The sequence below is a fragment of the Cyphellophora europaea genome (genome assembly GCF_000365145.1).
Source record: "Cyphellophora europaea CBS 101466 unplaced genomic scaffold supercont1.8, whole genome shotgun sequence".
Lineage (NCBI taxonomy): Eukaryota > Fungi > Ascomycota > Eurotiomycetes > Chaetothyriales > Cyphellophoraceae > Cyphellophora > Cyphellophora europaea.
In genome coordinates this window covers 844,755-858,288 of record NW_008481814.1, presented here as the reverse complement: position 1 = coordinate 858,288, position 13,534 = coordinate 844,755, and the positions used below count along the sequence as shown (strand labels likewise).

General features: G+C 55.3%; 6 protein-coding genes across 6 annotated transcripts; 3 read left to right on the top strand and 3 right to left on the bottom strand.

The window, feature by feature from the left end:
* Nucleotides 1–664: 664 nt before the first annotated feature.
* Nucleotides 665–1,057, top strand: HMPREF1541_08121 (uncharacterized protein; the record flags this gene model as incomplete). The annotated part of the gene is made up of 1 exon (XM_008722441.1): nt 665–1,057. The coding sequence occupies one exon, from the start codon at nt 665–667 to the stop codon at nt 1,055–1,057; it is 393 nt and encodes a 130-aa protein (XP_008720663.1).
* Nucleotides 1,058–1,352: 295 nt separating this feature from the next.
* On the top strand, nt 1,353–2,141 carry HMPREF1541_08120 (uncharacterized protein; the record flags this gene model as incomplete). Its single annotated transcript, XM_008722440.1, has 1 exon — nt 1,353–2,141. The coding sequence occupies one exon, from the start codon at nt 1,353–1,355 to the stop codon at nt 2,139–2,141; it is 789 nt and encodes a 262-aa protein (XP_008720662.1).
* Nucleotides 2,142–2,715: 574 nt separating this feature from the next.
* HMPREF1541_08119 (uncharacterized protein) lies at nt 2,716–3,765 on the top strand (the record flags this gene model as incomplete). The annotated part of the gene is made up of 1 exon (XM_008722439.1): nt 2,716–3,765. The coding sequence occupies one exon, from the start codon at nt 2,716–2,718 to the stop codon at nt 3,763–3,765; it is 1,050 nt and encodes a 349-aa protein (XP_008720661.1).
* A 666-nt stretch (nt 3,766–4,431) lies between these two features.
* On the bottom strand, nt 4,432–6,564 carry HMPREF1541_08118 (uncharacterized protein; the record flags this gene model as incomplete). Its single annotated transcript, XM_008722438.1, has 1 exon — nt 4,432–6,564. The coding sequence occupies one exon, from the start codon at nt 6,562–6,564 to the stop codon at nt 4,432–4,434; it is 2,133 nt and encodes a 710-aa protein (XP_008720660.1).
* Nucleotides 6,565–7,819: 1,255 nt separating this feature from the next.
* On the bottom strand, nt 7,820–10,996 carry HMPREF1541_08117 (AMP deaminase; the record flags this gene model as incomplete). Its single annotated transcript, XM_008722437.1, has 2 exons — nt 7,820–8,294; nt 8,346–10,996. The coding sequence occupies 2 exons, from the start codon at nt 10,994–10,996 to the stop codon at nt 7,820–7,822; spliced, it is 3,126 nt and encodes a 1,041-aa protein (XP_008720659.1).
* Nucleotides 10,997–11,534: 538 nt separating this feature from the next.
* Nucleotides 11,535–13,394, bottom strand: HMPREF1541_08116 (uncharacterized protein; the record flags this gene model as incomplete). The annotated part of the gene is made up of 1 exon (XM_008722436.1): nt 11,535–13,394. The coding sequence occupies one exon, from the start codon at nt 13,392–13,394 to the stop codon at nt 11,535–11,537; it is 1,860 nt and encodes a 619-aa protein (XP_008720658.1).
* Between the last annotated feature and the right edge of the window lie 140 nt (nt 13,395–13,534).

Sequence of the window (13,534 nt, the reverse complement as noted above, 5' to 3'; positions counted from 1 at the left end):
CTAGGGCCACTGACACCACAACTTCCCGGACTCTCGGTTCCAACGACTAGACGCTATTGGAGGCTGACAAGCCAACTTTGGTAGATGTCGAAAGGAAACTGTGTCAGCCTGACCTGCTAACCAATAAATACGTAGCGCTCGCTGCTTACCAGAACTTCCTTCTCCAAAAGCCTCCGTATTCACAGATGCTACCGTCCGAATCTTCTACGACGACTTCGCCCATAAAAAGGCCCAACAAGACAACGGCTGCTGAGACTGAAAACAGCACCAAATCTTTGCTCAGCTCTCGCCTGATGATGTCGGCTTCCTGGCTGGTCGCCTTCATGGCCAGCGTGTCGCTCGCGCCAAACGCAACCTAACCAGGCACGCGTGCCCAATCCAAGAGACTCACGAGCCGGAAGATCGGCGAAGGCCAATGTGGTCAGATCCTCACAAATGCTCTAGCCAACAGCGTTGCGAAAACGCCCAAGCCGAACAAGCTCGACCAGCTGTACAATGATGCGCAGATGCACCAACGCGTATACGAAGCATTTCAGTCTTCTCCGTTGGCCTCAAGGCGCGACATCTCGATCCCCATTTTCCAACGCTGGGCGACGCCGGAGGATGAGCGTTTCTGGACCAGTGGCCTACCGAATGAGTCGCCCACCTACGGCCGAGTCTCTCCATGTCTGCAACTGAGCTAGCTCAATTGCCGTACAACAGTGACCTCCACAACTGTGTGACAGATCCACTGCGACAGCGTGGTCTCGGTATTTGGTTGCTGGATTTCAACCAGTGCCGGTCACGCGATGATCAGAGCTTCGACTGGACGCACCAACTGGTCAAAGCATTCTTCTTCAATGACCCTTACTATCCTAGTCCGGTCTCAGACGACGACGACGAGGATGCGAAGCTGTGGACTTTGTTCGAGCGCGAGTACCTGGCTGCGAGCAGTGGATTCACGAATACCGACGACCCTACCAGATTCATAGGGGCTCTGAAAGCCGAGGCAGCAGTTCGGAGAGAAAGAGCAAGGACGTTGGGTCAAGGCTCTCTATTCACCGCCATGATGGTATAAGTGCACGAAAGAGGCACCCTTGTAGGCCCTGGAGGTTCGATACTTTCAGTGCAGTGTTCGACCAGAACGTGTGAATCTGCATGGTTAACATGCCCCCCCCCCCCCCCCCCCCCCACAGCCAAGATGAGACCTGCGGGGAACTACCCCAGGGCTCGTATTGCATTGCGGACTTCTCCCTCGAAATGCTCGGACTGCTCTTCTGGTCTCCTGCACCCATCTCCGGTCCTGCACCTGTTTTTTCTTTTCCTTTCCCACCGCACACCCTCCACAAGTGACAGACGAGGCCGACAGAAACATGGCGTCAGCAGCATCCACGCTCGCCTCAGCTGGCCACGGCAACGAGCGCTTCAACGCCGAAGCCGCGGCATGGGACAAGAACCCCATGGTGCACGAAGCCAGCCGCGAGGCCTGCACCGCGCTTCTCCAACGCTTCTCCAAACTCGAGATCCAGGCGCCCGGGCAGGGGCTGGACGTGCTCGAGATCGGCTGTGGCACGGGCTTGCTCAGCTTCAACATGGCGCCGTTCGTCAGGCAGATCGTGGCGGTGGATGCGGCCGAGGGCATGATCGACGTGCTCAAGGCGAAGCTACAGTCACCGTCGCCGGAGACGCCCAAGAATATCGTGCCGTTGGCGCTGTTGCTGGAGGACCCGGAGGATCCCCATCTGCCGCCTGCGACGGCGGGGGACGCGAGCGGGCCCAGACTGAAGTACGATCTGATCCTGTCGCATTTGGTGCTTCACCACATTCCGGACCTGCAGGGCGTGCTGGCGACCATGTTGGGGTGTCTGAAGCCCGGCGGCTCGGTGGCGTTGACGGACTTTGAGGATTTTGGGCCCGAGGCGCGGAGGTTTCACCCCAAGGCGAAAATGGCCGGCGTGGAGAGGCACGGCATCCATCCGGAGGAGATGACGAGGCTGTTGGCGGAGGTGGGTTTCAGGAATGCGAGGGTGGAGCGGGCGTGGGCCATGCAGAAGCAGGTCGAGACCATTGAGGGCGAGTTTGGGGACAAGGGTAAGCCTGAGGCTGGCCAGGGGGAGGTCATGAACTTCCCCTTCGTCGTTTGTATGGGCGAGAAGGCGTAGACAGAGTGGCAGTACGTACTGGGGAACCCACCGGGCGTTGTGTGCAAGCTATGGCAAACTATTCGCAAAGCATTGCTCGATCGGGATAGGCATGATTGCTCCGCCGGGTCCATGTGTTCGTCCGAGGTCCTATATGGATCGAACAGCTAATGGCTCGGATACTTGAAAGATGTTCACTGTCAATGTATATTGCTTGGTAATGTTTGACTTCATTCAGTCTGGCACGACGAATAAGGCAACCTGCAGCCGCGTGTTCTTGGAAGCTGATAGGTGAGTGTATGCCGAGTATACGAGTTGCATAACCGAATAAACTCGGCCGAGTCCCTGTGGGCATTATATAGCACAGCGACGAGCTGCGCGTACGATGTCCTGTGAGCCGTTCGGCGGAAAGGTATCGAATCAGCCTTGGGCGATTATAATCGCGTGGTCGTCGCTGGATCAAGGCTCCTGTGAGCAACAGCTACCGCTCTCCGTGATCGGTCGTAGTAGGGCGGCTCCTCGATGCCGCCTTCTCGTAACAGCCGTGAAACCAACTCTCTTGGCCCAAAAAAGCGCAAAGTGGTGGTAGCTACTCATGAAGGCAATCGTCTTCAACGCCCAAGGCGAGCCCGCCACGCTCGCCGAACGCAACGTTCCGGACCCGGGCCCCAACGAAGTCCTCGTCAAGGTGTCGACCACTGCTCTGAATCCACATGATCAGAAGATCAAAGACCTTGGTCTCCTGATCAAGGAATGGCCATGGATCCCCGGGTCCGACGTCGCCGGCACCGTCGAGAAGCTGGGGCCGGACGTCACGAAGTATCAAGTCGGCGACAGGGTCTTCGGCCAGGGCAACTTCCTCAGTCCCCGAGTCCTCGACTTCGCCGGCCTGCAGGAATATGCGTTGGTCGACGACCGATGCAGCGCCAAAGTACCGCCGGGGCTCTCGGACGACGACGCCACCACCATGCCGACCAACGCGGCGACGGCCTTCTTCGGCTTCTTCGCGAACAGCGGCTTCGCCCTGCCCGTGTCGTCTCTCGGGGGCAAGGCCGAGTTCGACGCGTCGAGCCACGACCTCGTCGTGCTCGGAGGCAGCAGCCAGCTGGGGAAACTGATCATACAGTTCGCCAAGGTGATGGGCTGGCGCTCCGTCGTGGTCACCGCCGGGCCTCAGAACACGGACAGCCTGAAGCAGCTGGGGGCAACTCATGTCGTCAGTCGCCACGGGAACTTCGATGACATGGTCCGCCAGATTCGGGACGTCGTCGGAGATGACGACCTGCAGTATTGCTTCAATGTCATGCACAGCGACCGCACCCTGGGAGCCGCACTGCTGTCGGGCAGCGGCGGCGGGAGCGGCCATCTGGCGAACTTCGTCCACGGCACGGTGGATTACGCGCGCGCGGGCAAGAAGGAGGCAGATTTCGAGGATACCTTCGTGCAGGGCATGACGCTCCTGTATCCCGAGCTCGGCCGGTATTTCTGGGACCATCTGCCTACTTGGCTTGTCGACGGCAGTCTAAAGGTACCGAAGTGGTCGGTCATCGAGGGCCTGGATGTCACAAAGGTCAATGAGGTGCTCGATAAGTGGAAGGATCAGGAGCCCGTGCCGGACCATCCACATGTGCACCCGAATGCTTGAACTTGGGCAGGCAAGGCCTTCGCCCGTGGTCAGCAGCTTGCAGACAAGGTCCATGGCGTAGTATGGTGCGCTCCGGATGATCGCCGCTGGAAAGAGGATCCCATATCAGTCGCCCGTTTGGATTGGATTTCCCTGGCGAGCGTTGTCCAAATAACGGGCCAGAAGATGCCAGTGGACAGACCTTCCCCCGGTATCGAGGCAATTTCGGATGCCTGATCTGTCCTAGCACACCTGTTAAAGAGCATGAGAAGGGAGCAAATGATGGCACCGATGGGCACAGAAGTCGCAGAAAGAGATGGAAACTTGCAAAAGCAACACGAAAGGTGCTCTCTACTTCATGCCGTCACACATCCAGAATACTGCGATTGAATCAAAGTTGCATCATTCCCTTGACCGGCTCTTTTCTTCTATACTGTGTATGGCAGGGTATATCCCCCTCCTGTTGAGCATTTTCCTGTCCGTTTTCACCCTCTTGTCAGAGCCACAATTCCATCGCTTGCGTTTAATCGTGTACATCGAAAAGTCATTAGTGGAACATAGAGTCGTAATCTTTTTGAATGCCACTCGGGGCTGGTTCTTGGACGTTCCATGCCTTGCCAACCCCCTAGGTCAGCCCCAGCTTGTTCAAGAACATCAAAAGCATGAAGAGCAGCTGCGGAATCCCGCTTAATGTGCCCAGCTGCCCTTCCGGACACCCACATTGCCGCCCCACTGTTCCGATCTCCGCCCAATGCCATCAATCTCCTCCATGAAGCCGGGGCTCTGCCGTGCCCATTCGCGGACATATAGCCTGAGCGCCTCCCACCTTCGACACCCGCCCTTAGTAACAGCTTCCTCAGGAGAGCCGTCTCCTTCAGGTGCGCCGACATAGCCCTTGGCATCGACGTTATTGTCGTCCTTTCGCAGCTCCTCGACGGATATGCGACTGATCTTGCTCAACTCCGCGTCGAACGCCCAGGCCAATGACGGGTACCCAAGAGAGAGGTAATTGTAGACCTGCGTAATCACACAGTCGGGAAACTCATCTTCAATCTGGCGTTCGAGGATAAGCCTCTTGTCAATGCTGGAAGTGAAGTTGTCCTCGTTGTCGGTCGTGCGCGGAGGTGTCAGTGGAAGAAAGGCTAGCGAGCCATACACACGTCGCTTGGGGGTCTTTGTTCCAGGTGTCTTCCTTCCTGGGGTGAGACAGTCGAAAGGGTTGTCTTTCTCGATGCCCGGTGTTTGTAGGCCAGTTCTCTGTGGTGTGCCAGGTCGGCTGTCGCTACCATTGCAGCACCCACCCCAAAGTCCAGTCTCGACGGACGTCTCAACTTTGACTTTGGTGGTCCACAGATCCTGCTGACCAATTTCTTCTTCGTCGTCATCAGAGTCGGCACTCCGCGGCCGTGGATGCTGGTCGGTCTCACAACGCGTCATTTTGGGTGAGATGGTCTGTGGAAAGACGAGGTCGTCGCCGAGCATGGGTGGAGTGGCGGCAGCGCGCATCTTGGCCATCTCTGACTCTTCGGCTTTCAGCTTCTTGACATGAACCTCCTTCTCGGCTTCTAGTTTGTGCCGCGTTGCTAAGGCAGCGGCACTGAACCTGCTGTGGCCGGCCGTATCGTGCTTGAGCTGGCGTTTGGCTTCCTCCAATTGGGCGTGGTGACGCTGCATCTGCTTCAACTCCCAGTCGAGATCGTCCTGTGAAGAACGGCGGAAAGTGCGCACATCGGCGCCATTTTCGCCGGAGAAACGGCCTCCCCGAGGAGAAGGGTCGTCTTCCTCGTCAAATCCGTAATGAGCAACTTGTTCATGAGTCGTCTCGTTGATATAAGCCGCCATGGCTTGTTGCTGTAACTCCTCGTCGGTAGCGCTTTGCGCTGCTAGCTTGAGCACGTATTCCGTGTACGTCTCGCCTGCCGCACGACGACTATTTGCTCGCTGCAGAGAATCGGCGGACGACCGCGAGTTTGTCAACGAGGGTGCGGAGGAATCGTCCCCAGAATCAGACTCGATCATAGGTAGACCTGGAACCATGAAGGAATGTCGCCGATTTTCCTCGTTGTGCCTCTTGGCCAGGGCAGCAGCTGAGAATCTGGATTCTTCTAGGGTGCTAACATTGTCGTCACTCTCGTCACTGTTGTCTTCTGTTGCCTCGGCTGGTGGCCTGAGCGTGTGGTCAGATTTCGTAGGAGAGGGGGCGGCCGTTTGTCGATATGTACCTTTGGCGGTCTCGATCAAATCAGGGGAAAACCGACGGGTGCCGTTCGCGCTTTGACTGGAGTCGGACGACTTCCTGGAGCGTGACTCGTCTGGATTGTTTTCAGAAGAGTGCTCAGCCGTCTGGGATGCTTGTCTCCTACTAATTCTCTCAGTCGAGATCGGTTCTGGCGAGAACTTCTTCCGAGGTTCTGGTGTGGTCTGTCCGGCCTGGTCTTCCTCTTTGCTAGCTTTGTGGCTCCTCGATGTCGTCTCCACAGGTTCGGGGGCGAATCTCCGTGTCTGTTTGGGCTTGCTTTCGCCCTGCCTGTCCTTGCTGCTTCTAGTCGAGGTTTCGACTGGCTCGGGAGCGAATTTGCGCCTCGATGATCGACTTGTGGTTTCTATCCGTTGTGGTGAGAAACGTCGCGGCTTCGACTCGGGGGGACCTGCTGTTGGGAAGCCAGGCTCCGTCGAATCTTCTGAGTGGAGGAGCGGTTGAGATGAGCGATAAGGTAGGTCGGCATGTTCGACATGCTGCGACTTGGTCTTGCGGGAACTCTTGACAGACTCTTCTATAGGTTGAGGCTGGAACCTCCTCGGTTGAGCAACAGGAGCCATGTCGTTGGACTCTGTATTTGTAACCGCCTGTGTGCCGGGCCCAGAATCCGGGGAAGTATGGGATGTATCTGCAGAGGGGCTCGGGCGCTTGGAGCTTCGTACAGTGGTTTCGACGGGTTCGGGAAGAAAGCGCCTGCGAGGCGGGGAAGACGCCATTCGGGCTTCAGAGTCCGGGGTCGTGTGAGGGTACCCAAGTGAGAGGCTGTGGCCGGAGTGTCAACAGCGAATGTTATTCTCGGGTGAAGGCGGCAGGTAGATCGGAAGGCCATGCAGCTCATTTGGTAGGGGCTAGAGCCAGGAGATCTCGTGCCCGGACCATGTAGTGGATTAGTGAGAGACGTATCTCACCCGGGTAAGCTGTACCAGAGAAAGAGGGAAGACGAAAATGCAGCAGATGTCAACGCCCGCATTCGGCGCATGAAGGGAACTCGAAATCGACATGTGGGGTGACCACAACAGCAAGGATCAGATCGAGAATGACGAACCGTGCATGGCATTTCAGTCTTGGGGGAGCTTCTCCACCGCCTATCAGAGGGGACCTTTTAGGCGGTGTCGGCTGCAGTCGAGGAGTCTAGATAGGCTTGCATCCACCCAGAGGAATCCAGAGGATTCTCGGGCAGCCTCCTTCATCCCGCGCGAAGCTTTTCTGCTTGAGGCATCGCCGCTCTGGACGCCCGGAACAGCTCAACATGCTTCTGCTGACCTCCTGATTGAATTTCAACACTTTCACAACCCCCACTTACTTCATCCTGGTGAATCAGCCGCCCTAGCTGATGAAGCAGCTTATCTTCGACCAGCACACGCGAGCTCGCCATGAGCCGGAACAGAAGTACTGTATTTGCCATTTCTGGACTCCATAGGCCCAGGGACTCCAGCGGTCAACGGACTCGGGGGGGTCTACGGCCGCATACCAAGTCCTGTAGTGGCATCCAGGCGACTCCATCTACAACACTACCAACGACTCACGTTTCGTCGCTTCGCATCTCGGAATCTGGGGTACGCTTACACGTGCTTATGGACTTGGCGCCAACGGAAGCCCTGTATGTGATGACTGTCCGTATAGGAAGCAAGAAATCTACAGTACATCGATCCGAGTTCGCCCGAAGCAGGCACCCTGACCATTCACGCCCTGCACCTTACTCCTGCTGATCTGGAGGGCAGCCGCAACGGCCCAACCTTCTGCCAGGAGGATGATCATTCAAACCGTAGTCGATGTCCACGCCGTGTTGGCCCTCACCTGCATTCTTCCGAAACACTAATCCGTGTCGTCAGCGAAGGCCGCCTCGCTGTCTTCCCTCTCTTGGAGCTTTGCTAGCGCAGGCTCTAGCTGTTGGCTGCTGCTCAAGTCCGGCGCGGTACCTTCTGATCCGCTGATGCTCTTCCTCAAGCTATGTCGCCGCTCTCGCTGATACGCAATACCCGGGAACACCCGAGGCTCGTGGCCGGAAATGTGAGGATCTGTGGGGGATGTGACAGCGTAGAGCTGCGTCGACGCCTTACGGAGACGTGGAGGTGAGCTGCTGAGTGTCTCCACGTTGCTGCTTGACTTTGCATTAGGCACCCGGGCTTGCTGGGCCGGGGGGATCGAGTCTGCCACGGTCGCGTAGTACTGTTTCGGTGACTCGAGGACCTTGTACACTTCGCTCATGGATGCCGAGGGGTCATCTGGTTCCGGTATGCTCGGCGTGCATCTCTCCAGGTGCGTATAGTCTTTCGTGTATTTGGCAATGCTGCACGTGCTGTTAGCTTGACAACCGTACCTCGGGTTAGGAATTACTCACAATGCATGCTCTGCTTTCAGCGTCTCGTGCCTGAACGCTTCTCGCACATCGGGCACATTGCACTTGGCTACATCGTTGCCGAGCACGCCCGGCAAGTAGCAGTACTTCCCCAACCAGCGTTGCTTCAACGACAGCTCGAAACCAGACTGGTCGACAGAGTGCTTGGCTAATTCGCACATGTCGACGGCTGACAGCTTGTAGATCTGCGCCGCCACCGAGTACTCCTCAATAAGCGGCTCTTTGGTGAACGCAAACTGCAGCGGGTCGTCGGTCGAGAGTGAGACATTGAGTCCCCTTTTGAAGTAGCTGATGAATGGATTGCGGTCGTAAGTTAGGAACAGAGCATTGTTGCTAAGGGGTGACATTGCAATGCCAATTTGTTCCAGGTAAAACAAATACTGCAACATTGGGACTTTCCTCAAAGTGATGCCGTGGCTGATGCTGTGACAGCACAACAGAGCCGCCGCCAGGTGGTCCGTGTCGCCAGCTTCGCCACAGTGAGGTCGGAGGAGGAAAGTATTGAACCCACGTTTTTGTCGCCACGCGTTCAGCGACGACATGTTTGCGTACAAGTGGTAGATCCAGTAGCCATAGGGAGGGTTCTGCTTGGTGTTCCATTCTTTGGGCACGGGGAATTTTCGGAACAGCCGGCGCTCAGGCTTGCTTTCGTCGTCAACGCTGTCAAAGCCGATGACCCGTTGAAGGAAAACGTAGAGCTTGGGATGGCTGGCCGGGTTTTGCGTGACTTCAAACAGCGGCTGGAAGATGTTGCGCAACAGCTCATCGTAAGTTTCCATGGTTCCCATGGCCTTGTATAGGCCAAAAAGTCGAGGAATCTGTACAAGCCAGCGGATGTTGTGAGAAAAGAGCTTGTTGTCAACAACCCATGCCGCGAGCGTGTCCCACTCATGAATACTGCGCCCATAGACACTGATGCGCCATTCGACCATCTGGTACTTGCTGGCCTCCAGATCCGAGATGACCTCACGTGTGATCTCTGCGAGATACCGGCCTTTGATGAAATTGTCCGTCTTGAGGAATATATCTCTTAGTCGTGACTGACCAACAGGATTGTACTTCAAGTTGAATTTGTCGAAGCGATGGAAAGAGTCAGTGTGAGCATGCATATCCAAGGTATCTATGCTCAGGTCATATGCTGTGAGGTTGATGCTCTCGAAGACTTCTTGTAAAGTCAACTGTTTCCCGTCACGGTCTATTACCACCTCAGTCGGACACTTCTTCATCTTACTTTTGATGAAGCGGAGGAGGTGCTTCTGGTTCATGCAGGCCGAATGGTGAACATGGGTGTCGACCTTTCGTACATTGTAGAAGTCACGGTGAGGCACTTTCTTTGTGTCCGCGACTTCCTCGTATTCGTTGAGCAAGGAGTATAGATTGTAGCGACCCTCGAGATACTGCATGCGACGATAGGCAAAGCTCTTAGTTGGACCATCTGAGCATATGTCCAACACCGTGTCTAATGCGATATAGTAATCTCGCAGTGTGGGAACTTGGACGACCGGCTTGTCGCGATCGTCGTAGACTTGGTAGATACTCGCAGCATCTGGAGCATAGTGGTATTCTGTGTCCTCTCCTGGAATGTCCACCTCGGACATATCAAAGTCCTCGCCAATATCATGGCCAGGTTTGCGCCTGCGTCTGGCAGTTGTTGGAGAAACTGGTGTTCTATCCGAGCCGACGTGGCTGGTGTAAGTGGTCGAGCGGCCTGATTTACTGTCCGGGCGGCCAGTGTCAGGCATGTATAATCCGCTAGAAGTCCTCGATGGGTTTTCATCATCATGACCGTTGACGCGGTTCTTCTCTTGAGTCCATACAGGCTCAGGTGGAGGGGGGTAGATTTCCCACTCGTCGTAATCCTTGGGATTGTCACCTGGACACTGCAGTGATGTCTTCATGAACTCTCGGCGCATGTCGAGAAGCAACTTGATCTTGTCACAAATAGATTGAACTTCGGATACAATGCTTTCTTCGTTCTTCGCCAGGCCGCTTGGTCCAGACCCAAGACCCACCCCTGCTCCCGCCCCATGCATTCCCTCATGAGCAAGCAACGGATCTTTGAATTCATGGGGTAGGGCCGGATGCTGATTGTGTGCTCTTGCCTTGGCATCGGCATCCAGGAATACATCATGAGATGTGCGAGATGGCTCGGGGCTTTGTTGAAAGCTCGGAAAAGGCTCTTTCTTGAAGGTCATGGCTTGGCCCCCACCAGAAGAGCCACGAACGCTTTTGCGGGACGCAAGACTGCTTGTTCGGTTGAGTGGTGGGCCAAAACCACCGTCAAGAATCGAGGGCAAGGTGGTAGACTTGCTCAAGGAAAGATTGGCGAAGTCCTGGGAGGTCTTGGTATCAAGACGGTGGCGTTGGTAGATTACTTTGGCGTCAGCGAAACTGTCGGCTTTCTCGGTGGCATAGTGATAGAAAGGATGACGGGCTTCTTCTTCCTCGATGGCAAGTTCGTCAGACGAGCTGAGTTCGGGACTTTCTTCGTTGTTTGCTGAGGGCTCATCGTCATCCTCCGCTGTGTCACCACCCGCCACTTGGCGAACGGATTTTTGTGCGCGGCTCTCGCCCTGCCGTTTCTGCTGTCGCGCCTGGTACTGCTGAATGTCGTCTTCGTCGTCGTACTCCATGGTGTTGGTGCGGGTCGTTCGAGACGGCTTGTGCTGCCTGTGAAAGCCGGTCCGGGCCTAACAGACGGCGCTTGAGCGGTCAATACCAATATTGATACAGAGTCACAGGAAAGCGGTGCCACGAGCTTAGCCACGCTTATCGCCAATGTTCCCAACAATGGGGATCTATTGCAGAACGGATAGGACAGGGTTGTGATGAGAATGAACGATGCTGTGCGATATCCGGCAATTCTGCAACACATCACTTGAAGGGGGTGATTGAAGTTGATATTTCTTGGCGGCTTCGGCAGCCTCCGCGCCCGCGTGCGCCATACAGTTCACCACCATTGGCCACGGAAACACGCGATGACCAGCAGGGGTTACATCTGCCCAAGAACACTCTCCAATACTTCATCTTACTTTCGGTAAATCTCAAGCATTACTACGTATTCGCCATCGCTAGTGACCACCTTGACTCATCAAACGCCGTCACCTATGTACAGTACTTCCATGGGTGCAATTTCGAGCCCTCTGAGCCCTTTGTCCACATTTCGTCACATTAATCGTCGCCGTCAGCGTTGTCTCGGAGACCCCGTCCACTGGGCTGACCTTTCCTCCCATCGTGACTCACACGCCCGGTGATGTCCTGCCATGTAGCACCAAAGCGTCGGCCAGTACTCGCGAGAAGGCCTTCCTCCTCCTCTTCGATAGCATCTTCCTCAGAATCCGAGTCTGACAACTTTGGAGTTCGGAAGAGTAGTAGCACGAATGCGAGGAGGAAAATGCCCATGAACGCAAATTGCGCCCAGAAATCGATCACACCGAAAAAGGGGAAGTTGACAGTGACCCGGTTTAGAAATGTCGAAGCGACCGAAGGCGTGCAGACATTCTTGGCAGCCGAGTTCTTCGTCGCCTCAGTGCATGCAATGATATGTTGCTGATGATTGGTGCAGTCAGGCTGCTCGCCTGGGTGACGCAGCGGGTGGTCACAGAAAGTCTGTGGACCGAAGGTGGCATACTGAGGCGCCACCAACATAGCAATGGCGTAATTGGTTCCGAGAGTCATCAAGGTAAGCATTACTGTTGCAATCAGTAGAGCCTGGGGTGAAGTATGGGCCTTTCTAATGCGAAATATGGTGATCCAAAGCAGACGAATGCCGATTGTGGCGATACCAACAACACTGGCGCAAAAGAAGAGCATCGTAATCAGCAAGAAAATGACATAGTCGATGGGGAACACCTTGGCAGTCTTGACCAGGATCCAGTTAACAGGCTGGAAAATGTTGATGTGACCCAAGAGATAGCCACAGTGCTTCTTGCAGACCGAGTTCTTGGCCTTGTCGATGGCAGTGATGAGCATACTGGCAAAGATGAGGAGAACGACAACGACGAGGAGGAGTCCGAGAATGAGCTTGATCGGACGCAAGACGGCGCCAATTTTGACCCATACTTTCCAAAAGAAGTTCTGTCCCTCGCCAGAATTTTCCTCAGCAATACGCTGGTGGCGGCGTAATGTGCGTTCTTCGCGAACCAGTGCATCTAGCTCGCGTTGGTCTTTTGATGATAGCCCGTTGCTATTGCCTTGAGCGCGGCCTTCCAATTGTCTCTGGCGCTCTAGGTTGCTTTCGAGTTGAGTTGCTGTGGACTCGCCCATCGCGGGAGCCGAAACGCCCGGAGCTGATTTGATGAGTGTGAGAGGTAGCAAAGCCAACCCAGCAGCAGTGTAGAAACAGTAAATGATGATACCGATAGTGATCAATAGCCCCAGTGCAAAAGTCAATGCCCGTTCTCCATGGTTTTCGGCCAGCAGGTTTTTGAAGAAATCGAGATCGAAATGGGCGCCTTCCCGGTGCTTCGCAACCGGAATGAAGAACCCAACCAGGAACAAGGCCACGCAGAGAAAGACAAACACGATCGTGTACTTGAACGCGGCCCAGAATCTGGTAGCAAACGTCTGGGAGCCTTCCTCTTCGGCAACTTCATCGTATTCCTCATACCAGAAGTAGGTGAAGGGGATGACGAGTAGACACAACAAGGCATCCAGAGAGTACAGCAGGTAGTAGACGATCCTCAGAGTGTATGTAATCTGATCCACCTTGTCCTGTGTAGCCCAGTCTTTACGGATGCCGTGCTTGGAACTGGTCGTTGACGAGACCAGGGCCACATCGACTGGAAGGAGGAGAACAGTTGCCAGCAGACAGGTTATGGTGAAGATGCAAACAGTGGTAACGTAGGCCGACCGATCGCGATGGGTTTGGTATAGGTAGACGAAGAGTGATGCGATGGCCAGCAAGAGCACCACAGCAATAGCGTAGACTACCCATATCAGAGTGACTTGGACGTAGCCCTGAGAAGCCATGATCGAGACGGGCGAAGAGGACTCAGCCGCGAGAGCTGCGAGCTTGGGGAGTAGCTCCATGTTGGCGTATGCACAACAGTTGGGATGAGCTCAGCAGTAGAAGGACATTAGCAGGCAGTCTGCTCGTGCAAAAGCGGAAACACAGAGTCGCTGTGGTAGATGGCAGATGACAGGCAGCAGGGACGTCATAGGCACGACCT